Here is a 21147-nt window from a genome sequence, read left to right on the forward strand (position 1 = left end):
GAAAATGCTTTTCAAACAATCAGCGCAAATCTGAAGCAGTACTTTACAGACTATTTACACATGGGGGGATGACCCAAAAGTTGTTGAGCGCTGTCTTTTTCTGCACATTGCTAAAAAGTCCCGGTTCTCCTGATGGCCAGTCCACCCCTGATTTTTGGTATTTAGAGATGAGATGACTATGGCATTTCTGTGTGATAAATGGCTATAGGGTTACTCTAGTGGTCCTCTTTCCTTCATATTATTCAGTGTGTTTCTGAGACATGTGACCTTTCCGCAAATACTGAATTACATTGAAGAAACTCATTTCGGCTATCTGTGACTCTGGAGTCTTGAATAAATGGAAAGAGGGCAAACATAGAAAATACAGGAGCATTGGAGTCACACTGCTATTATACTAAAGCCAGATATTGCTATATTGCCATTTTGTGTGTGTGTGTGTGTGTGTGTGTGTGTGTGTTCTCTACTCATAGCTTTTTTGTTCCTCTTCTTTCTCAAATTGTCAAGGAGTCCCCTTAAAATTGAAACAAACCTTTGTTTCACCATGCTAAATGGAGTTCAGCATTGAGACCTTTGCTTATAAGTTGTTCCAGTGCTCCCGAACATATATTCGTGCACTCAAAAACGAATAAGTCTCATTCACTAATAATTGAGCACAATCATGATTATTTGCACAGAAACTGTTCTCATGCAAAATTATTACTGGATTCAAATTGTCATTACCCTCATTCTAATGTTGATGAATCATTTTTATTCTAAATGAATAAGTATGTGTCCTCAGTTAATAATTAGCATAATAAATGCCCAAATCTTCACATGTGGGCTTTCTGCTGGATACCTTGCCTGTATAGCTATTCATCACTTTCTGGAAATGTACTGAATTTTTGTTACTTTCAAATAAGACGTCGTAGTGTTACTTATTAACAAAAAATTTTATAATAAAATATCTAGATAGAAATATACATTGTGTTAAGCAAAAATAAATTGTAAGGCCACCAGGAGCCTCATTTCAAACTATAAGTGTTTGTATGCAGAAAAGTCATATTTTGTGCATGCACAAAACTTTTCATATGTATAAAACTGTATGTATGCCAGAACCTGTGTACAAAGTTCCCTTTATCAGCTAGGAGAAGATTGTGTACATACATGAGACGTATTTCTCGCCTCGTATCTTCCCTGAAATAACCATATATGGAGCATACAATGCCTATTTTTACAATACATATCAATTTACAAAACATATAATTACCATATACATATTGCCATCCAGACACTTTATAGTGCTGTGTTTAACTGTGCAAGAAACTAGAAAAATTAAAAAATATTTTTTTCTTCCTTCACAAAATGCGATCTGAAATGTAGATGGCGCTCTAACACATTTTATCCCTCATAGATGTACTTGTCCATAGATACTTAGTCAAATTATTAGTTCATGCACCCCCCCAATGGTTTAATCTAATATCACGGCCTCTGAGTGGACTAGAAGCTCAATCTAGGTGTAGATTGCTAAAAGCATTAGAAGTCATTAGAAATGAGATTCTCCCCTTTCTTGATGTATAACATTTTATCATCAGCAGTCAATAACATATTTTCAGATGATTTGTTTATCATACTTTTCCTGTTAGACTGCTTATTTTGTTCTGGACATCTAAGATATAACATTGGATTATTCACACAAGCAAGCTCCCAGACAAGTAAGAAATGCCTAAAGTAAAAGCAGATATAAAGTTTTAAACTATTTGGGGCCTACAGCAGCAGTGATCAATGCATTAAAGAGATGTTTGTATTTGATATCTTACAAATATCATATTTCACTTAGTGATTCTTTTGAAAATCGTTCACACCGTGGTATTTCGGCAACAAAATAGACTGTACAGTCGCATCCCTGAAAATTAGTGCTTTCATTTGATATATGATTTGTCTGTTTAAGTGCTATTTGAAAGACTTCTATATTCATATTTCTTCCTCATGAAATCTAGGTGGTGCTGATTTGTGATGCAAATGCTTTCAGGCATTTCATTATTTTATATATAGAAAAATGCAGAAGTGATGGCTATGAAAATTTCAGATTCTATGCTTTCAAACAATACCCCATATGCCTGACTTATGTATTTGCAGACTTAAACGTTTTAAGCATAATCTTTTCCATGACATAGCGCCCCCTTTTAAACCCACAGATTTGAAGAAGTTAAACAAAACCAATTTACCTGAGAAACATAATTGTATATTAAGACTTACAGAGAATTAATCTTATTATATACAGTATAGAATTCAGATTCTATACTGTATATAATGCGTACCCTGCGGGACCGCCCGGTACTCCCCTCCAGAGCCTGTAGAATGACGTTATCACTGACCTCGAAAGTCTACAGCACCACCTGACAGGTTGCCTCCGCCCTGCATGCCATGGCTCTCCTGCGAGTTCACCAAGCCAAGGCACTCAAAGAAATGCACCTGGGTAGTTTTGACCCCAACGTATTGCAGGAACTGCGCTCTGCCACCGACCTGGCTCTCAGAGCTACGAAGGTCTCAGCGCAGGCAGTTGTGCGGGTGATGGCCATCCTCATGGTCCAGGAGCATCACCTCTGGCTGAACATGGTCGAGATGCACAACGTTGAAAAGGCACGCTTTCTCAACGCCCCCGTCTCTCACCTTGGCCTCTTCGGTGACACCGTCGACGACTTCGCCCAGCGGTTTTCGGTGGTGAAGAAGCAGATGGAGGCGATACCCCACAGTGTTGTCTGTGGGAGATCGCCAAACCAGCACCCCCTGTGGCTAAACAACAGGTAGCTCCGCCTCAACCCAGGCCCAGCTCTCAGCCCATGCGTCGAGCACCTCGCAGGCGGTGTACACCCCCCGTCTCCACGACCCGTTCCAGGACCAGGAAAGCTCCGAAGTGCTCCTGAGACAGTGACCCAGGCAGTCAGACGTCCGCTCCAGAACTGGTACAAAGACCACTCTGTCCCCCGGTGTTCGCACGGTTCCCGCCTCATTTCGGCGGTATTTGCTCCACCTCCGTACGCGACAAAAAAGCCATTGATTTACAGACAGAGATAATGATTCTGCTTCTCAAGGACGCGATAGAGCCCGTCCCTCCAGCCGAGATGAAGAAGTGTCTCTACCGCCCTTACTTCATCATACCCAAAAAGGTGATGGGTTGCGACCAATCTTGGACCTGCGAGATCTCAACCGGGCTTTGCACAGACTCCCATTCAAAATGCTCACGCAGAAACACATTCTTACCTGCGTTCGACAGCTAGATTGTTTCGAGCAGTAGACCTGAAGGACACATACTTCTACGCCTCCATCTTGCCTCAACACCAACCCTCACTTCGTGTTCGACGGCCAGGCGTATCAGTACAAGGTCCTCCCCTTCGGCCTGTCCCTGCCCCCTTGCATCTTCACGAAGGTCGCAGAGGCAGCCCTTGCCCAGCTAAGGGAAGTGGGCATCCGCATACTCAACTACATCATTGACTGGCTGATCCTGGCTCACTGTCGAGAGTTACTATGCGCTCACAGGGACCAGGCGCTCAGGCACCTCAGCTGTCTAGGGATTCAAGTCAACTGGGAAAAGAGCAAGCTCGCCCCGGTTCAGAGCATCTCTTTTCTTGGCATGGAGTTAGACTCAGTCTCAATGACAGCGTGCCTCACCGAGGAGCGCACTCAGTCAGTGCTCAGATGCCTCGATCTTTTCGAGCCCAGCACAGCAGTTCCTCTAAAACAATTCCAGAGGCTCCTGGGGCATATGGCATCCTCAGCCGTGCCTCCCGGGTTGATGCATATGAGACCGCTTCAACACTGGCTACAAACTCGAGTCCCAAGATGGGCATGATGCCACGGCACATACTGTGTGACAATCACCCCTTCTTGCCATCAGACTTTCAATCCTTGGATAGACCTCTGCTTCATGCGGACCGGAGACCCCTTGCAGCAGGTGTCCAGACGTGTTGTGGTCACCACAGATGACTCTCAACAGGGTTGGGGCGCTGTGTGCAATGGGCATGCTGCCGCTGGCCCCTGGACAGGACCCCGGCTGCGTTGGCACATCAACTGCCTAGAGTTGCTGGCTGTATCTCTTGCCCTACGGAGGTTTCTCCCACTAATCCGGGGCAAGCACATCTTGATTCGTTCAGACAGCACCGCAACGGTAGCATACATAAATTGGCAAGGCGCAATCTCGTCATATGTCACAACTCTCCTCCTTTGGAGTCAGCCGTGACTCAGGTCGCTGTGCGCCACTCACATCCCTGGCAACCGCAACACGACAGACACGCTGGCGTGGCAGGTTTCACCCAGCGGTGAGTGGAAGCTCCACCCCCAGGTGATCCATCTGATCTGGGACCGATTCAGCATGGCACAGATAGATCTCTTTGCCTCCCAAGACAACTCCCACTGCCCTCTCTGGTACTCCCTGACAGGAGCTCCTCTCGGGACAGATGCGCTGGCACACAGCTGGCTCCTTGGCTGCGCAAGTACGCATTTCCACAAGGCATCCCCCTCCAACTTGAAGGTGTATGTAGCTGCTACCACAGCCCACCACGACGCAGTAGATGGCAAGTCCCTAGGTAAGCACGACTTGATTATCAGGTTCCTGAAAGGCACCCGGAGACTGAACCCTACCCGGCCTAGCCTGTTCCCCTCCTGGAATCTCTCAGTGGTCCTCTCGGGCCTTCAGAGACCCCCCTATGAGCCTCTTGATTCAGTTGAGCTCAAGGCCCTCTTCCTGAAGATCGCCCTCCTTGGTGACCTGCAAGCATTCTCTGTCAGCAACACCTGGCTGGAGTTCGGTCCGGCACATTCTCACGTTATCCTGAGGCCGCGACCGGGCTACATGCCCAAGTTTCCTACGACCCCCTTCAGGGACTAGGCCGTGAACCTGCAATCAAGCTGCACCGGGAGGAGTCAGACCCAGCCTTCTCGTTGCTGTGTCCGGTACTTGCTTTGCGTATCTATTTGGACTGCACGCAGAGCTCTAGATGTTCTGAGCAGCTTCTGGCCTTCTGGCCAGTGAATTCAGCGGAGGAAGACCCCTTGTGTCACTTCATTCGACACAACATCGAGTGAGTGACAGAAGGGGACCCCTTGTGTCACTTCATTCGATACAATATCTCGTTCCTTCCCTCAGGGAATGGAGGTTATGACAGTAACCATGATGTTTTGTGTTGTAGCTACGGTGTACACCCAGTGCACAGCTGTAGGCCTCTGCTAACCTGCTAGCTAATGTTATTGTGTCTAAATAGTTTTGCTAATCAGCTGCGGGTCCACTTTTACCTACAATTTTGTAGAATTATGCAGATTGTTTGTCGTTCTTACTATCATGAATAGTGATCAAGTGTGGAGATGGCTTTATTTTTTAAAAGCGGTAATTTATTTTTGTAGTCCACGGTAGTGCTCGGCTAACTTGCTATGTAGTGTTATTGCTTTGGTAAGGGTTTACTGTTCAGCTGTGGTCCGGCTTTTACCTAAAAACTGTGTAACAAAATGGTCGATCTCAAGAGTCTTATATAATTATATAATTGCAAGCTGCAAAGTTACGGCTGCTATCCATGGTAGTCCTTGGCTAACATGCTCACTAACAGGGAGTAAGCCTATGTTCTCCGCTCATAGCTTGGGCAAAAAAAGTTTGGCTGCATCCATTCCAGAAAAAGACGACTAACTTAAATGCACTACATGTCTTTTACTTGAAGCTTTGATAGGTTCACAAGAATCAACAGTGTACTTGTAAGAATGCTACAAAATAACAACTTATCACTGTGAAACGTCCTGCTCAATTCAGGCTCGCGAGGTCGCACGGGTCGATCAGCTTGTTCTTCCAAACTTTCATTATCAGATTCGAGCTAGAGCTGGCATGGCAAAAACCGACGAGAGACAGGACCTAAATCAGAGCATTTGAGCAGAGGATGAAAATACGTAGGTTTAGCAGAAATGTACAGTATGAGAAAAATTATGTTTTTTGAATATTAAATCATTGTAAACCTATTCTAGTAGACCCCCAAAATAAAATGAACCTCTAAATTAGCATAATATGGGCTCTTTAAAATCAGTCTGTTCAGATTATTAGCCTATGTCCAGTTGGAGATGCCATTTCACACACACACACACACACACACACACACACACACTAGTAAAAGAGTGCGTACGTACAGTAAAGAGCGTATGGACAGTACGCACATAATTACGTCAAGTTTACTTTTGTATAAATCCTGATGTGTGCGTGTGAAATTATGTACACACATTTCAATGCCCATTTTATGCGTATGCAACGTTTATACATCAGGCCCCAGGAGTCTGTGATATCTGTGTATGTGTAGTTTGAGTGGCTTTAAATTTATAAAAATTTAAGTGCAACATTTTTAACACGGCCATTGATATAATAATGCTTTTATAGAATTCTATCTTGATATTTATAGTTCCATGTCTTCGTCTACTAATGAAGATATTAGAAACTTTGTGGAATTATTAGATCTCCCTAAACTGACGACTGAGCAAAAAAAATCTCTTGATTCTGAGATAACCTTGGAGGAGCTTAAAAAGTTAATTAAGGCCTTACCTACAGGCAAGTCTCTGGGGCCAGACGGTTTTGCCACTGAATTTTTTTAGATCTTATGCTACAGAACTGGCTCCACTTTTGTTAGAAGTTCATACAGAATCATTAAAGAATGGAAAGCTTTTGCCAACCATGACACAAGCCCGGATCAGTCTGAATCTTAAATAGGACAAAGATCTAAGCAAGTGTAAGAGTTACCGACCAATTTCCCTGATCCAGCTAGAAATTAAAATTTTGACAAAATTTTGGCTAACTGATTAAGTAAAGTTATGACTCTCTTATACATACAGATCAGGTGGGGTTTATTCAGGGCTGTAACTCTTCTGATTACATTATTCATTTCATCAATATCATGTGGTCAGTGGCAAACGATCAGACTCTGATCGCTGTCATCTCACTTGACGCTGAAAAGGCGTTTGATATGGTAGAATGGGATAATCTTTTTAAGATTTTGGAAATATAGGGGTTTGGGAATACTTTTATTGGATGGATTAAGTTACTTTTATAGACAACTGGTAGCTGCGGTACAAACAAATTCATTTCAGATTATTTTACTATGGATAGGGGCACCCGGAAGGGTTGCCCTCTTTCCGCATTATTGTTCTGTCTTGCCCTGGAACCATTAGCAGCCACGATAAGAAAGGAGGATGATTTACCAGGAAGTGTAGCGTATAAGCTTCTGCTTTACGCAGTTTATATTTTATTATTTGTCTCTGACCCAACTAGATCTATGCTTTGCCTCCACAGAATTATTAATTCCTTTTCTAAGTTTTCAGGATATAGAGAGTCAATTGGTCTAAATCTGAAGCTTTGGCTCTGAAAGCGTACTGCCCGATAACGGCTTTTCAGCTGGGTGCCTTCCAGTGACCCAAACAGGGCATTAAGTATTTGGGTATTTTATTTCCAGCAAATGTGTGATTTTGTTAGAGTTAATTTTCACCCTTTAATAAAAAGGTTTTGAAAGATGTGGGCTTCATTACATTTATCGATGATTGGGAAAGTTAATGTTATTAAAATTCATTGTATTGCAAAATTCAACTACCTTCTACAGTCACTCCCTGTAGTTGTCCCTTCTCTTATTTAAAGCAATTTTTTAACATAGCGAAGTCCTTCATTTAGAATGGAAACATCCCAGATTACATTTCAGTAAACTACACAGGTGGATTGACAGAGGTGGGCTAGGCCTACCCAAGATTTAGTTTTATTATTATGCATTCGGTCTCAGATATTTGGCTCATTGGTCGCTTTCACCTGAGAGAGCCCCTCCCTGGTTTTGTTTTGAACAGGAAGTTCTTGCCTCTAAGTTTGATATAAAGGCTTTGCAATGGCGAAATATTGGAGAAGTTAAGTTACACCCCGTTATCTCGCATTTATACTCGGTATGGACAAAAGTGTCCAGAGTGTTTAATTAGACATCCCATGCCTTTTGGGGGTGTGTTAAATTCCAAGAGTTCTGGTTGAAAGTTCAGAGTCTTGTAAGTTATACATTGAGCAGTCGGCTTTCCTTTTGCCCCAGACCCTTTATTTTGGGCGATGGGGCGGTCAATGATGTTGAGAATAGGCACATAAAGAGTTGGGTCCTAACTAGCATCATGACCTCCCCATCGCTGAGTGGTGCTCAGAGATGGGGAGGATGGCAGCCTTTAAAGAAAGGTCCTTTAGAAGACTGGGAAAATGTAATTTGTTTATAGAGAAATGGGGCGGATATAAGTTTAGTCTTATTTTCCAGTAATTCTTTCATATTAGTGGTGGTGGCGTAGTGGGCTAAAGCACTGAACTAGTAATCAGAAGGTTGGTGGTTCGATCCCCACAGCCACCACCATTGTGTCCTTGAGCAAGGCACTTAACTCCAGGTTGCAATAAGTGCAATAACTCCCAGCAATAAGTGCACTGTAAGTCGCTTTGGATAAAAGCGTCTGCCAAATGCATAAATGTGAATGTAAATATTTATTTCAGTTAAATATATATCGATATAAATATATATATATATATATTTTTTTTTTTTTTTAAATGTATTATTATTTTGTTAATTTTTAGTTTTCTTTAACAATAATTACACAGTCCTCTTTTATTCTGTTTTCTGGATTCTGGATTTTTCAATTTACAGATGGCTGGAAAAGATCCGTCACTACCCCAAGAAGTCGCTTGGAAAATACTCAACAAGCTGTGATTCTTCTCTAAGACGAAGAGATGCCTTAGTGCCTCGTCGATTCAATCGATCACACATCTCTGTGACAGGATATTGAGTCTTTGGCTGACGTGTGTGCACTAAGCCAATTCTAAGGCAGACGTAATCAATACTGTAGTAAACCACACATTGATAATACACTCACACAGGCCTCTGGCTGAGGTGCTAATTGTGTTTTACAAAGCCAATGTGCTCTCCTATCATGCAAAGTTACACTTCTTCTAAGTACTAATACCACTGGGGAATTAATCTAAATGAAATCTACCACGCAGTACCAGCAAGGTCCTTTGTCTGAGGAAATTGCCTCCACTGCCCACTACACCCACTCTATAAAACCGGAAGTAATTTAATGACTAAAGATAGAAGTTGTTATTAATATTCATCCTCCTTTTGGGGTGAACTATTCCTTTAAGACAAAAGAGGCTATAGAAGAAATCTTAAATCTTGTGGTATAGTAGAATGCAGTTTTTTTAATTAAATAGAGGACTACGAGACATGAAAGGTTGTAAAAATTGAGGCTAACAACTCCTAGTATATTTAAAACTTTGCTTACGCACAATATACAGACTACATAGCATTGTTAACAACTTATATCATTGTAAGGGCATGATAAGACTCAAAATCGTAATCTATTTACCTTTCCCACATAGGCCAGTAGACGAGCGTTGAGAGGACTTTCATCTGAACTCAACCAGAATTCTGAGTTATCATCAGATGACACTGCAAACTGAAAATCCCCTGGACAAACAAGAAAGATGTACACTGTGTGTACATGACAGTTCAAGTAGTTACCCTTCTTTGATAAACTGTGTGTGGTTGTGGAAAAGCCAGATTATATATGGTGTGTGTGAAATATATTGATATCATTGTGATGGAGGACTTTCCCCACACTGCTAAGTCTCTTGTAATCTCCCACGCACACTATGATATCAAAGATAAAAAAAAGTTAAGGCTGATGTGTGTATTTTTTTTTCTCCCACAGTTAAAATCCCAGCTTCAACTATAGGTAAGCCATTTGTAGGATGACTTCAACTAAAAGTATACTAAAAAGGCCACAAAAATACACTACGATTGTTTTTCAGATTAGAAATTCAAACAATTGTGAAACATCATTTCATACAAAAGAGTATTTACCATCTTTATAAGGTAGAATGTAGCCAAATAGTCTCAGTCCGTAGTTCTTCCATTTGGGAGCCACAGCCAACTTCTTTACAGTAGTTCTTGTCTGGAGAGGCATAAAAAAGAATTATTTGATGCAATGTACTTACTATGTGCATAAGAGTTTTTGAATTGTACTTACATTTAAAGTACATGCATTTAATTACATTTGTAGTTACACTGTAAACCTTAGCTTTAACCACTAACAAAATACTAACCATTACCCTAACCCCTAAACCCTAACTCCAACCCCTACCCCTACCCCTAAACCTAACCCAACGTAGGCAAAGTTTTCTAGTTAATATTTGATTAATGATCTGGAATGATTTTGCCTTGACCAGCTTAAATACAGTACAAATCGCATCCCGTATTGATTCGATACAACTGTGATCTAATGTTTTAGAAGGTATCAAGTTTTTCCAGGTCAGAGGGGTAGAATCCAAGTTAAGTCGCAAGTCATTGATCATTGAGTCTTCTATGATTTTGTCGAGTTGAGTTGCAGGTCATCAAATTTGTGACTCCAAGTCATTCGATTTGAGTCCACAAACCCTGGGTTAGGGCTTAGGGTTTAGGTTAAGGGTTGGGGTTGGGTAAGGGACCATCTGAAAAGTCCTCAAATTGTGCTAAAAGGTGCTAATAATATGGAGGTTGTAATTACTTTAGAAATGAATCCTCGGTCACTAATTTGGGCAAAGAGAAATAATGACTTGTTAAAGACTTGTTGCTTAAAAAATTAGGACTTGGGACATGACTTGGACTTGCCTGTCTTCACTTGGGAATAGACTTCAGACTTGAATGCAAAGACTTGAGACTTACCTCCGCCCTTACCCATAACCCATAACCCTACTCCTAAACCTTAGCATACCTCAACCTCAGTAGCAGCAAATGTCTTGAATTTAGCAGAACAACATGTATATACACAATAAATACATTGTATTGGATGAATTTGAATGCTAGTACATAGTAGCTGAAGAAACCTAATATAAAGTGGGGCTGAAAAATCAGTAATCAGTATGTGAACTCACTATAAAAACATAGACATGTAATTCTTGTTTAAGAGGTTGAAACTAGAGGTTCAGCTGTCTTGTCATCTACCTGGATTTTTTATATTCTGAGAAAAAGAGACAGAGAGTAAGAAATACAGTATTATCACAAAACTATGTTGCATTTTGGTGCATTCTGCTAGCACAGTATCTCTTTGGTCTATGAGTTTCGAAAAACAGGTTTGCCTAAAAAATTATCAAAAATAACTTTCTACTTGTAGTTGCTATGAATAACATATAATCCTAAATGATAAATTAAGGAGAAGCATACAATTCCATTAAATTACCACCTGCAGAGGATTTTTCATCCAAAAGTATAAAATTAAGTCACCCACACAGTGAGATGGTTGAGGTTTTTCAATACACCAACCAAATCTACAGTTTATTATACGAACACACAAACGGGCAGCTGATTAAATGAATACAACAGAAATACAGTATAATCAAAAAATGTAGGTTCAAAACCACAATATTTTATTAATTCATAATAAAAAAGGATATGTCCAGATTTCATAATATCATAACCTAACAAATAACTTTACATTTTAATTTATACTAAACAAATGCATTTATCCTTAAATGGCTTCAACACAACCTTTACGATACAAAATGACAGTAGGTCATTGTAGCTCATAGAACAGTTCCGGTCCTTGATCATGATTGGACAAGTGGCATTCCAAGAGTGCTAATATAGAAGTCCAACAACACTGTGATGCTTTACTGTTTGTATCACTTCGCTTTCGTGTTAATGCTCTTTCAAAGATTTGTGGGGATTTTGAGTGTCTTTTATGTTAATTAAGTCATTAAACAACATGACTGAAAGTTAACGAGAACAATTCAAAAACAAAGATTCATTTTGAACGTTTGAAACCATTTTCAAAAATAAGCATTTTCAACAGCAGATATTATATTCTTGATTTCAGGAATAGACATTTGTAACAATGTGTAATCATTGATATAAAAAAATATTATTTTTACTAGTAAGAAATGCATAGCTGATGTGTTAAATTGGAATTATAGATATACGTTAACGTAACTACGTTTTGAACAGAAGTGAAGATTGGCTATTTCTGTATGTAATGACGTCACATTAGCACTTTCACTAATAGTAATTCTTGCTGATATCAAGAATTAGGTCTATTTTTAACTAGAGAAAACTAAATTGTAGATATCTGCACTTCATATTCTGCATGTAATTTAATGTCGAAAGCGCTTGCAATAGTATTCTTGCCTGTGTGATATTGCTTAAATATGCTTTGCTCTTGTTCACCCCTTAATATACACTGATGATTCAAAACATTATGACCACCTAGCTAATATGCTGTTGGTCCTCCGCTTGCTGGCAACACAGCAGAAGATCCTTCAAGTCTTGTAAGATGTGAGTTGGAGCTGCCGTGAATTGGACTTGTTGGTCCAGCACATCCCACAGAAGCTCAGTCGGACTGAGATCTGGGGAATTTGGAGGCCAGGGCAACCATTCCTGAACAATGTGTGCAGTGTGACAGGGTGCATTATCCTGCTAAAAGAGACCACGGTCATCAGGGAATACCATTGCCATGAAGAGATTTACCTTGTCTGCAAGATGTTTAGGTTGGTGGCACATGTCAAATTTATGTCCACATTAATGGCCGGACTCAGGGTTTCCCAACAGAACATTGCTCAGATCACACTCCCTCAAGCTCAATGCTTGTCATCTTCCCAGAGTGCATCCTGGTGCCATCACTTCCCTAGGTAAACGGTGCACACATACACGGCCATCCACGTGATGAAAAAGAAAATGGGACTCATCGGACCAGGCGACCTTCTTTCACTGCTCCAAGGTCCAATTCAGACGCTCGCGTGCCCATTGTAGGTGCTTTCGATTGTGGACAGGGGTCATCAGGGGTCATCATGACCGGTCTGTGGCTACTAAGCCCCATACACAGCAGGGTGTGATGCACTGCGTGTTGTGACACATTCCTCCTATAACCATCATTAAAATGTTCAGTGACTTGTGCCACAGTAGGCCTTCTGTTGGTTCGGACCAGACAGGATTGCCTTTCATTCCCTTTGTGCATCGATGAGCCTTGGGTACCCAACACCCTGCCACCAGTTTATGGTTTACCCACTGTCAGTATGTACTCACCACTAGCCTAACCATTTCAGAGATGCTCTCCAAGTCCTCTGGCCATAGCAATTTGGCACAGGTTAAAGTCTCTTAGGTCTTTACTTCTGCCCATTTCTCTTGCATTCAACACATTGACTACGAGAACTGATTGTTCGCTTTCCATCTAATCTACCCAGACCTTGACATGTGGCCTTGTTAGGAGATGATCAACATAATTTGCCTCACCTGTGAGTGGTCATAATGTTTTGGCTCATCAGTGTATCTATATGATTATTCAACTCATTCGGCATATTTTTGCATTTGTTGCTGACTCAAATTGTATTCTGCAGTCCTTGTTATTTAAAGGTAAAAAAAAAGAAAAGACCATATTACAAGTACACCCCACAGAAGATGGCTTGTTATTTTCAAACAAAGTGTAACAAACCGTCAAGTCACTTTTAAAAGAATCACATCACTAGTTGTATACTTTCTTCTGCTAATATTTACCTTCAACCGTTCACTTCACTCCACTGTTTCAGGTTATGCTTGACAGGCTCGCCTTGTGAATTTATGACCACTGTACTGCAAGTCGCAAGCATGTCTGCTTATCACATAAATAACTGAACACAGAACTGTAAAGCACTCTGATTCACTGTCACATAACTTAACAATTTTCCTACAATGTACTGTCATGATGGCCGCCATGCCATGCAGCACAGATTTAAAATATCTAAATCATATCCATATACTCATACCTTTATCTTTTGCATTTTATGTAAATGTATGTTTCCATCATTGTTCATTAAATGCCTCAACACAATTTTTAATTCCACCCTATTTCAGTTAACTGAGTTCAACAACAGACCAGCATCAAAATTGTCCTCTTGAAATCTTCTGGTTTTTATGCAACTGTGCTGTTTTGTAATTGTTTTGCTATGCAGACATGCCCAAGACGGACGTCTTTGACCATATAGTGTCTCACGTATGAGCGCCATCTTTTTAAGGTTAAAAAGATCTTCAAGTTTTAAAAACACACATATACTCACATGGGGGTAAAGAGGAAAATGCAGGTTCTTCCTAAGCTGAGCGACTGAGGAACCACACCAGTCTTCAAACACATGGAGGTTTGCTTGACCTTTAAACTGTGGAGAAGATAGATAGAGAAGAGAGGGGAGGAAAAGAACAAAGAGTTGTGTATTAACCTGAATTTAATTTATTACAATTAATATTCCAAAGCAGCTTTGCAAAGCACAGTGCCTTTCAAACCCCCAGTGAGCAAGCCTAAGATGACAGTCGCAAGGAAAGACATCCTAACATTTGTATTTGTTTATTTGTAAATGAGGGAGAAACCTTGGGAAAAATCAAGAGCCAAGTGAATACTGCAAAAAACGAAATAAACAAAAACATAACAATAATTCTAAAGCTCTATTCGAACAGGTCGGTAATGTAATAATTACCAGAGCTTTTCGGTCGTGTCTAGAAGGTAACCCCCAGTTACATAAAGTCTCGTGAGAGCCGCATTGAATGTTCACAGACTGTGTTTTTTAGAGTCCTACAGAAACCCTACACCTACCCCTAAATATAACCCTAACCCTACCAGTAAATCTAACCTTAAAACTAACCTTAGTAACGGTGAATGATACTCTCGCGAGACTTAGGCTGCCAGAGGGTTACCTTCTAGATACAGCCGATCTTTTCCAAGACTGTAATCCCATCTGAATCGGCATGTCAGACATTTTTCTGGACTTTTTACAAACTGCGTGTAAAAATAAACTTATACTAATCCCGTGTGAACTGATGTAAGGATATTATCTAATCTTTTGTGAGAAAAGACTTTTCCAAATTTTTCGCACTGTTTAAAGTATGGAGGTGCTCCTGAATACAGTTTTTTCCTTGTAGGCTACCTGAAGTTCATTATTTGGTATCGCGTGGAGGCGCAGAGCTCAAAGATATGAAAAATTATGAAAACTCAAACAACTTATCTGAGAATTAAGGCTTGTGGCAATTTAAGTAAGCTAAGATTTATTCTGTAGTAGCTAGCCTAGCATTTGCATCTCCAAATGCTAATATAATAATGTAATTGCTGCAAAAGTAATAAGCTAAATAAATACTGTGATAGATCTTTTTAGATTTAATGGTAAAGTTTAACCTTTAAAATAATGTACCATAATAACTTTCACCAAAATACCTCAGTTATTACAGTCATTGTCACTATGTAAAGATATAATACATTAATATGGGACCTCCTTCAAGGTTTCAGAATATTTCTGTTATTGTTTAAATGTAATTTTTTATTTCAGCAGTAGCTACATCTAAGATCATAGTTATATTATAGTATAGGGAAAGATTTGAAAACGCATTAATGAAGACACAACCTTCTCGGCAGTTACTAAAGACATTGATCATCCCGTGCAAACTGACAGTTAACGTTACAGACTTCGGCAATAACAATTATTTTACAGACATATGTGCAACAAAATAATCCCATTCGAATAGGGCTTTACTCAGTGTTTTAGTCTTGTTTTTTTCAGTAAGAATATATAAAACAAGATACATTTACTTGAGAAGCAAAATGCCATAAGATAACAAGTTTTGTTTAAAGAGAAATCTGACTAAATGTACTGAGGTTTATTCTTAACAAGAAATAAAGAAAAATAAACTTCATTCTAGGGATGTCCCGATATACTATATATATATATTATTATATATTTAATTTTTTTGAGAACGAGTTTGAGTACAGGTACCGAGTCCAATACCTGTTTTTTCTTCTTCTCTGAACTCCATATCACAAGTTTATTTAATGGCAGTATATGACGGCATCTTTTCAGTTTGGTAAGTGACCGCAAAGGCTGCTATTTAATTTAAAAAGTATGTACTCTGTTTGTTTTGCACTCTGTTCACTTTCATCTGCAACAAACAGAGCCTGTGATGCTTATGATGGTGTTTTCTGTATTTGAGCCAAGGAGGAGCTACGTGCAACCAGCGACGGCACAACAATGTCTTCTCACATTCACAAGTGCTCACATTTGAAGCATGTCGCACATGCAAATTATATATTTATCTCATTAAATCACAGTTAATGAGATAAATATATAGTTTGCGGTTAAATAATCTCAATAGGACATTGTGGCAGGGCGGAGGGCGGAGCCGGGTCGTGATTCTGCACACCCGGCCCCTAATCAGGCTAATTTACGGACAGCTGTTACACCTTTGTGTGTTTGTCTTTTTGTTTAAGTCTCTTATTAAAATATTATTTATATTGTCAAGCCGGTTCTCGCCTCCTCCTTTCCAATTAATCCCTTTACACTGGTGCCGTTACAAGGGAAGGAGGAGAGATGCGCCGTAGTAGAGTCCTCGCCACTACCATCCTTCCGCCGGAGGATGGAGGAGCCCGGCCACCTGGAAGCGGAGGAACGGCCGCCAACCGCGAGGGGAAGAGGGGCTCCCAACCAACCGTCTGGAGCAATTACCGCTGCCAGGGGCAGTGGAGACACCTACCGTCCACCAAAAACGTGCCGGGGCGTTCTGTCCACCAGGGGCCGGATGTCTGCCTCCGATCTGTCTGGGGAGGCATGATTGTCGTCCATTAGAGGGTGGAGGAGTGGCCGAGGACCAAGTTACAGCATATTGGAGAACCTACGAGTAAGTGATTTTTTTCTCTCTCTATTCCACTGCCGATCCGTGTTTGACTTTCCCTTTCTTTTTAAAATGTTTTGTACATTTTTGTTAATTCTTTGTTAAAAACAAGACTTAATATACTGTAATTTTGCTTCTCAAGATATTGTAATCTTTTTTTTAATGGCAACAAGACAAACGCGGACTGAGAAAAATGTTTGACACTTATCTGAGGCACTACTAGAGCCCTCCACTAGACATCTGAAGAATGTTCTTGTCTATTTCTTTCAATCATCAACATTTATAACCAGGTACCTTCTTAACAAACTTCTTGTAAATTATACAAAGAACTTTCTTACTTTTTTTTTTCTTAAGAATATTTTCGAATCCGGCCCCTGGTTGACCTTGGCTTGCCTTAAGTCATGTCTACAGAAAAGCGTGTGCAAGTGACCTCGACTGGGCTGAACAGCTAAAACAGGCCACGTTCTGATCCGCAGAAAGTTACACATTCATAAAACATGACAACAATTAAGATGGCAGGTGTTCTGGCACATTGTCCCATGTGCTTATGTGAGCTTCTCAAGGGTGTGGAATCACTCTACAATTGAGAGCAAACACACAACAACAAAACACAGGAGTATGATCAGAGGTGTTATAACCCGAAGCTAAAGAAGAAAAGATGAGAACGTTGTCTAGCCCAACAAAAAATCTAATTCTGCCCTTCAGATCGCGCTTACGGCACCCGCTTCCGATGGGGTACGTCACAAATGATTACGGTCAGTTAGCTTAGTAAAGCATGGTTGACCGCGCACAATACCTACTATGCCAACTCTCAGCTATGTCAGTTAAAGTTTTTAAATCCCAATGAACTGAACCGACATATTCACATTAGTCTTTTCAACCAAATGTACTTTATTCTTGCTGGTTTGTGTCTGTCAGGAGACATTAGATTCTATCAGATGGAAGGGAACTGGGAGCTTTTGTTTATTTCGTGCTGTTGGCTCACAATTGATTCCTTTCTTTCCCTCAGCGAATTCTCTAAATGCAATCAATACGAGAAGATCAGAGACACAATTGTGTTACATGCCACATTTGCACACACAACAGAAACTCCCAGGACTACAATAAGGGCACTTTGTAGTAGAGGTACTGGTGGAAAATGAATTGATGAAAGAATTTTCATTTTAAAGTGAACTATTTTTTAACAGCAGGGTTGCAGTTACCACATGGTGATTTAAGGCCACATCTATTTCCATCCTGTTTTAACATGTCATACGCTTGGGAACGTCTACGTCCGAGAACTTTAATGATAATTTAAATAATTTAACATTTGTAGTCGGTAATGGACAGTATGATTCAAACCTCACAACTAGATTTATTGAATTTCCTGTTGGATTCAGTTAAAGTCAGTCTCTCATTTGTGGTATAAGCTTTTATCTTCAGTACCAGCCCACAAACTAGGCCACTGAGATTAACCCTGCGATTCCACTGCTATAAATAAACACCATCAATACAGAACATACTGTATTTTCATAGAGTGCTATTAATTTTTAGTTGCAACCAGGGCGGCTTTTGATTAAACTCAGTTGCCTTCGTGGGTAAATATGGCAACTATCTTAAATATTTATATAATCTCAAACTTTACGAAATATCTCTGATGCATACTTCAAAAATTATTCATTGCTTTTGTGAAAATATAATTAATGTTAACAACAGGATTGTAGGGAATTAATCTATAAATATATCTACTCTATATTTTCCCTTTACATTTTGAATATTTCCCTACTTAAAAATGAATGAAGAGTCAAAACAGGTCAAAATATTTTTTCAGGTTGGTCTGAAACAGCTAGATAAATTGGTCTGAAACAAGATTAGTGTTAAGACTTATGTATATCATTTCTTTCTAACTATTCACTTCAATGAATCTGTTCAAAACACTGATTCAGCGAAAAGATATATGTAGGTAAATAGCAGGGTTTATTGCTATATATTGCTTTGTTGGTATATATAAATAAATATGATGAAATAACATTCTTCATAGTGTTTATTTAGAAATCTGAATCAAAACTCGAGTTGAGATTTACATGAATCATTTCAAAACACTGATTCAGCAGAAAATATATTTATAGGTAAATATCTTTGTTTATTGCTATGTATTGCATATATGGTATTTATAAATAAATATAATTAAATAACATTCTTTATTGTGTTTATTCAGCAATCTGTGTCAAAACTAGAGTTCAGATTTACTGAATCATTTCTTTTGAACTGTCGCTTTAATGAATCTGTTCAAAACACTGATTCAGCAAAATTATATTTGAAGATAAATATCTTTACTTATTGCTATGTATTGCTTATATGGTATATATATATATATATATATATATATATATATATATATATATATATATATATATATATATATACCATATAAGCAATACATATATATATATATATATATATATATATATATATATATATATAAATATAATGATACAAAAATATATATTGTTTTTTTTTTAGCACTCAGTAACAAACCTAGAGTTGAGATTTACATGAATCATTTAAAAACAATGATTCAGTAGAAAATATATATTTAGAGGTATATATCTTTGTTTATTGCTATGTGTTGATTATATGCTTTTTACAAGTAAATATAATAGAATGATATTCTTAATTGTGTTAATTCAGCAATCTGTATCAAAACTAGAGTTGAGATTTACATGAATCCTTTCAAAACACTGAATTAGTGGAAAATATATTTGAAGGTAAATATCTTTATACTATATAAAAGATACTGTATATAGGTAAATATCTTTATACTATATAAAAGATACTGTATATAGGTAAATATCTTTATACTATATAAAAGATACTGTATATAGGTAAATATCTTTATACTATATAAAAGATACTGTATATAGGTAAATATCTTTATACTATATAAAAGATACTGTATATAGGTAAATATCTTTATACTATATAAAAGATACTGTATATAGGTAAATATCTTTGTTTATTGCTATGCATTGCTTGTATGGTAAATATAAATAAAACAAAGACAACAGCAAGCCATTTTCCTCAGTTCTTGAGTTCTAACTTTTATATCATGACAATGATGACTCATTGCCAGAAAGGCTATTTAAAATGGTTCATTTAACCGTTTTCAGAGAATTTGATATTAAAATGTCTTCATATCATTTTACATGTTTTGTGTAAATGTTAGAACCAAAATGTTAAAAACAGAATCCTCCATGAAACTTGGTAACCAAAATTGTTTTTTAAATCACCATTAACAATGTAAATTTTAACTTATTTTACATTAGAGGTTACCAAAACGCTTTACACTGTGTCCCCATCACCCATTCACACTCATACACTAATGACGGCAGAGTTGCCATGCAAGGCGCTAGCCTGCCATTGGGAGCAACTTGGGGTTCAGTGTCTTGCCCAAGGATGTGGTCATGTGGGCAAGGAATCGAACCACCAACCTCAGGTGGGTGAAACGCTCTGAGCCACAGCCGCCCCTCACTGAATGTCATTCAATACACCCAGACTTTCATCAATTGTATTCCAACTGAGTATAGGGAAATGCAATAATTTAAATGGACTGGTATTTGTGTATTGTGCAACTTTATGTATCCATTTATCGATCTTTTGACCAATCACTCATTCATGCCATTTATGAAGACATATTGAGTGATGACAGTAATTACACTCTCTTATTAATGAATTAATAGAAACCATTCTGTTTCCCAGAAGCTGTCCTGATGCAATTTGAGAAGAACGAGTTAGCCTAACATTACAGTGGCCTATAGGGGTGTGCAGAAATTAGCCTCTTGTTTTCTGCATTATTTGATATATATTTTCTCTATAACATTTTCTGGAATGCATGTCTGACCATGCTAAGAACAAATGGCACTTGCCCATTTGGAAAAACTTGAGCTTGGTTCGGGCAGGCTGCAAAATAGGACTTTTTGCCGTATCCGACTCAAATCTATAATTTTTTGTTGTTTGAACAACCAAACCAAAAAACACATGAAATCTGATGTTTGCAAATCCAATCCAAACCACATCTACACGTTGTTTGAAAACCGATGAATCCAATTCTATTTTGTATCGACTACTCTGTCTGAACTAGCCTAACTGATCTAATTAAGACTAATTAAGTCTGAAACATAGTCTGTGCGACTACTGAAATGCAAATGCATTGACTGCTTAGAATATTTATATATTATATTTATGCATTTGGCAGACGCTTTTATCCAAAGCGACTTTCAGTGCACTTATTACAGGGACAATCTCCCCGGAGCAACCTGGAGTTAAGTGCCTTGCTCAAGGACACAATGGTGGTGGCTGTGGGGCTCGAACCAACAACCTTCTGCTTACCAGTTTAGTGCTTTAGCCCACTACGCCACCACCATTGTGTCCTTGAGCTTAGAAACATCGGCAAAGGTCACAGGTCATGTCACATCAAAACGAATGACTATGCTGCAAAATGTGTGTTTGGGAT

The 21147-nt window shown here is 39.0% G+C and overlaps 1 protein-coding gene across 1 annotated transcript in view; it reads right to left on the reverse strand.

Annotated features, from left to right (window-relative positions):
* LOC127638538 (N-acetyl-beta-glucosaminyl-glycoprotein 4-beta-N-acetylgalactosaminyltransferase 1-like) overlaps positions 1–21147 on the reverse strand; it is a 225042-nt gene that overhangs the window by 81636 nt on the left and 122259 nt on the right. The window contains exons 4-6 of the mRNA XM_052120103.1: positions 14066–14161; positions 9867–9957; positions 9370–9470 (exon numbers count right to left, since the gene is read on the reverse strand). Coding sequence (XP_051976063.1) covers positions 9370–9470; positions 9867–9957; positions 14066–14161 — 288 coding nt within the window. The remainder of the gene's footprint in view (positions 1–9369; positions 9471–9866; positions 9958–14065; positions 14162–21147) is intronic.

The sequence above is a fragment of the Xyrauchen texanus genome, chromosome 46, assembly GCF_025860055.1.
Source record: "Xyrauchen texanus isolate HMW12.3.18 chromosome 46, RBS_HiC_50CHRs, whole genome shotgun sequence".
Lineage (NCBI taxonomy): Eukaryota > Metazoa > Chordata > Actinopteri > Cypriniformes > Catostomidae > Xyrauchen > Xyrauchen texanus.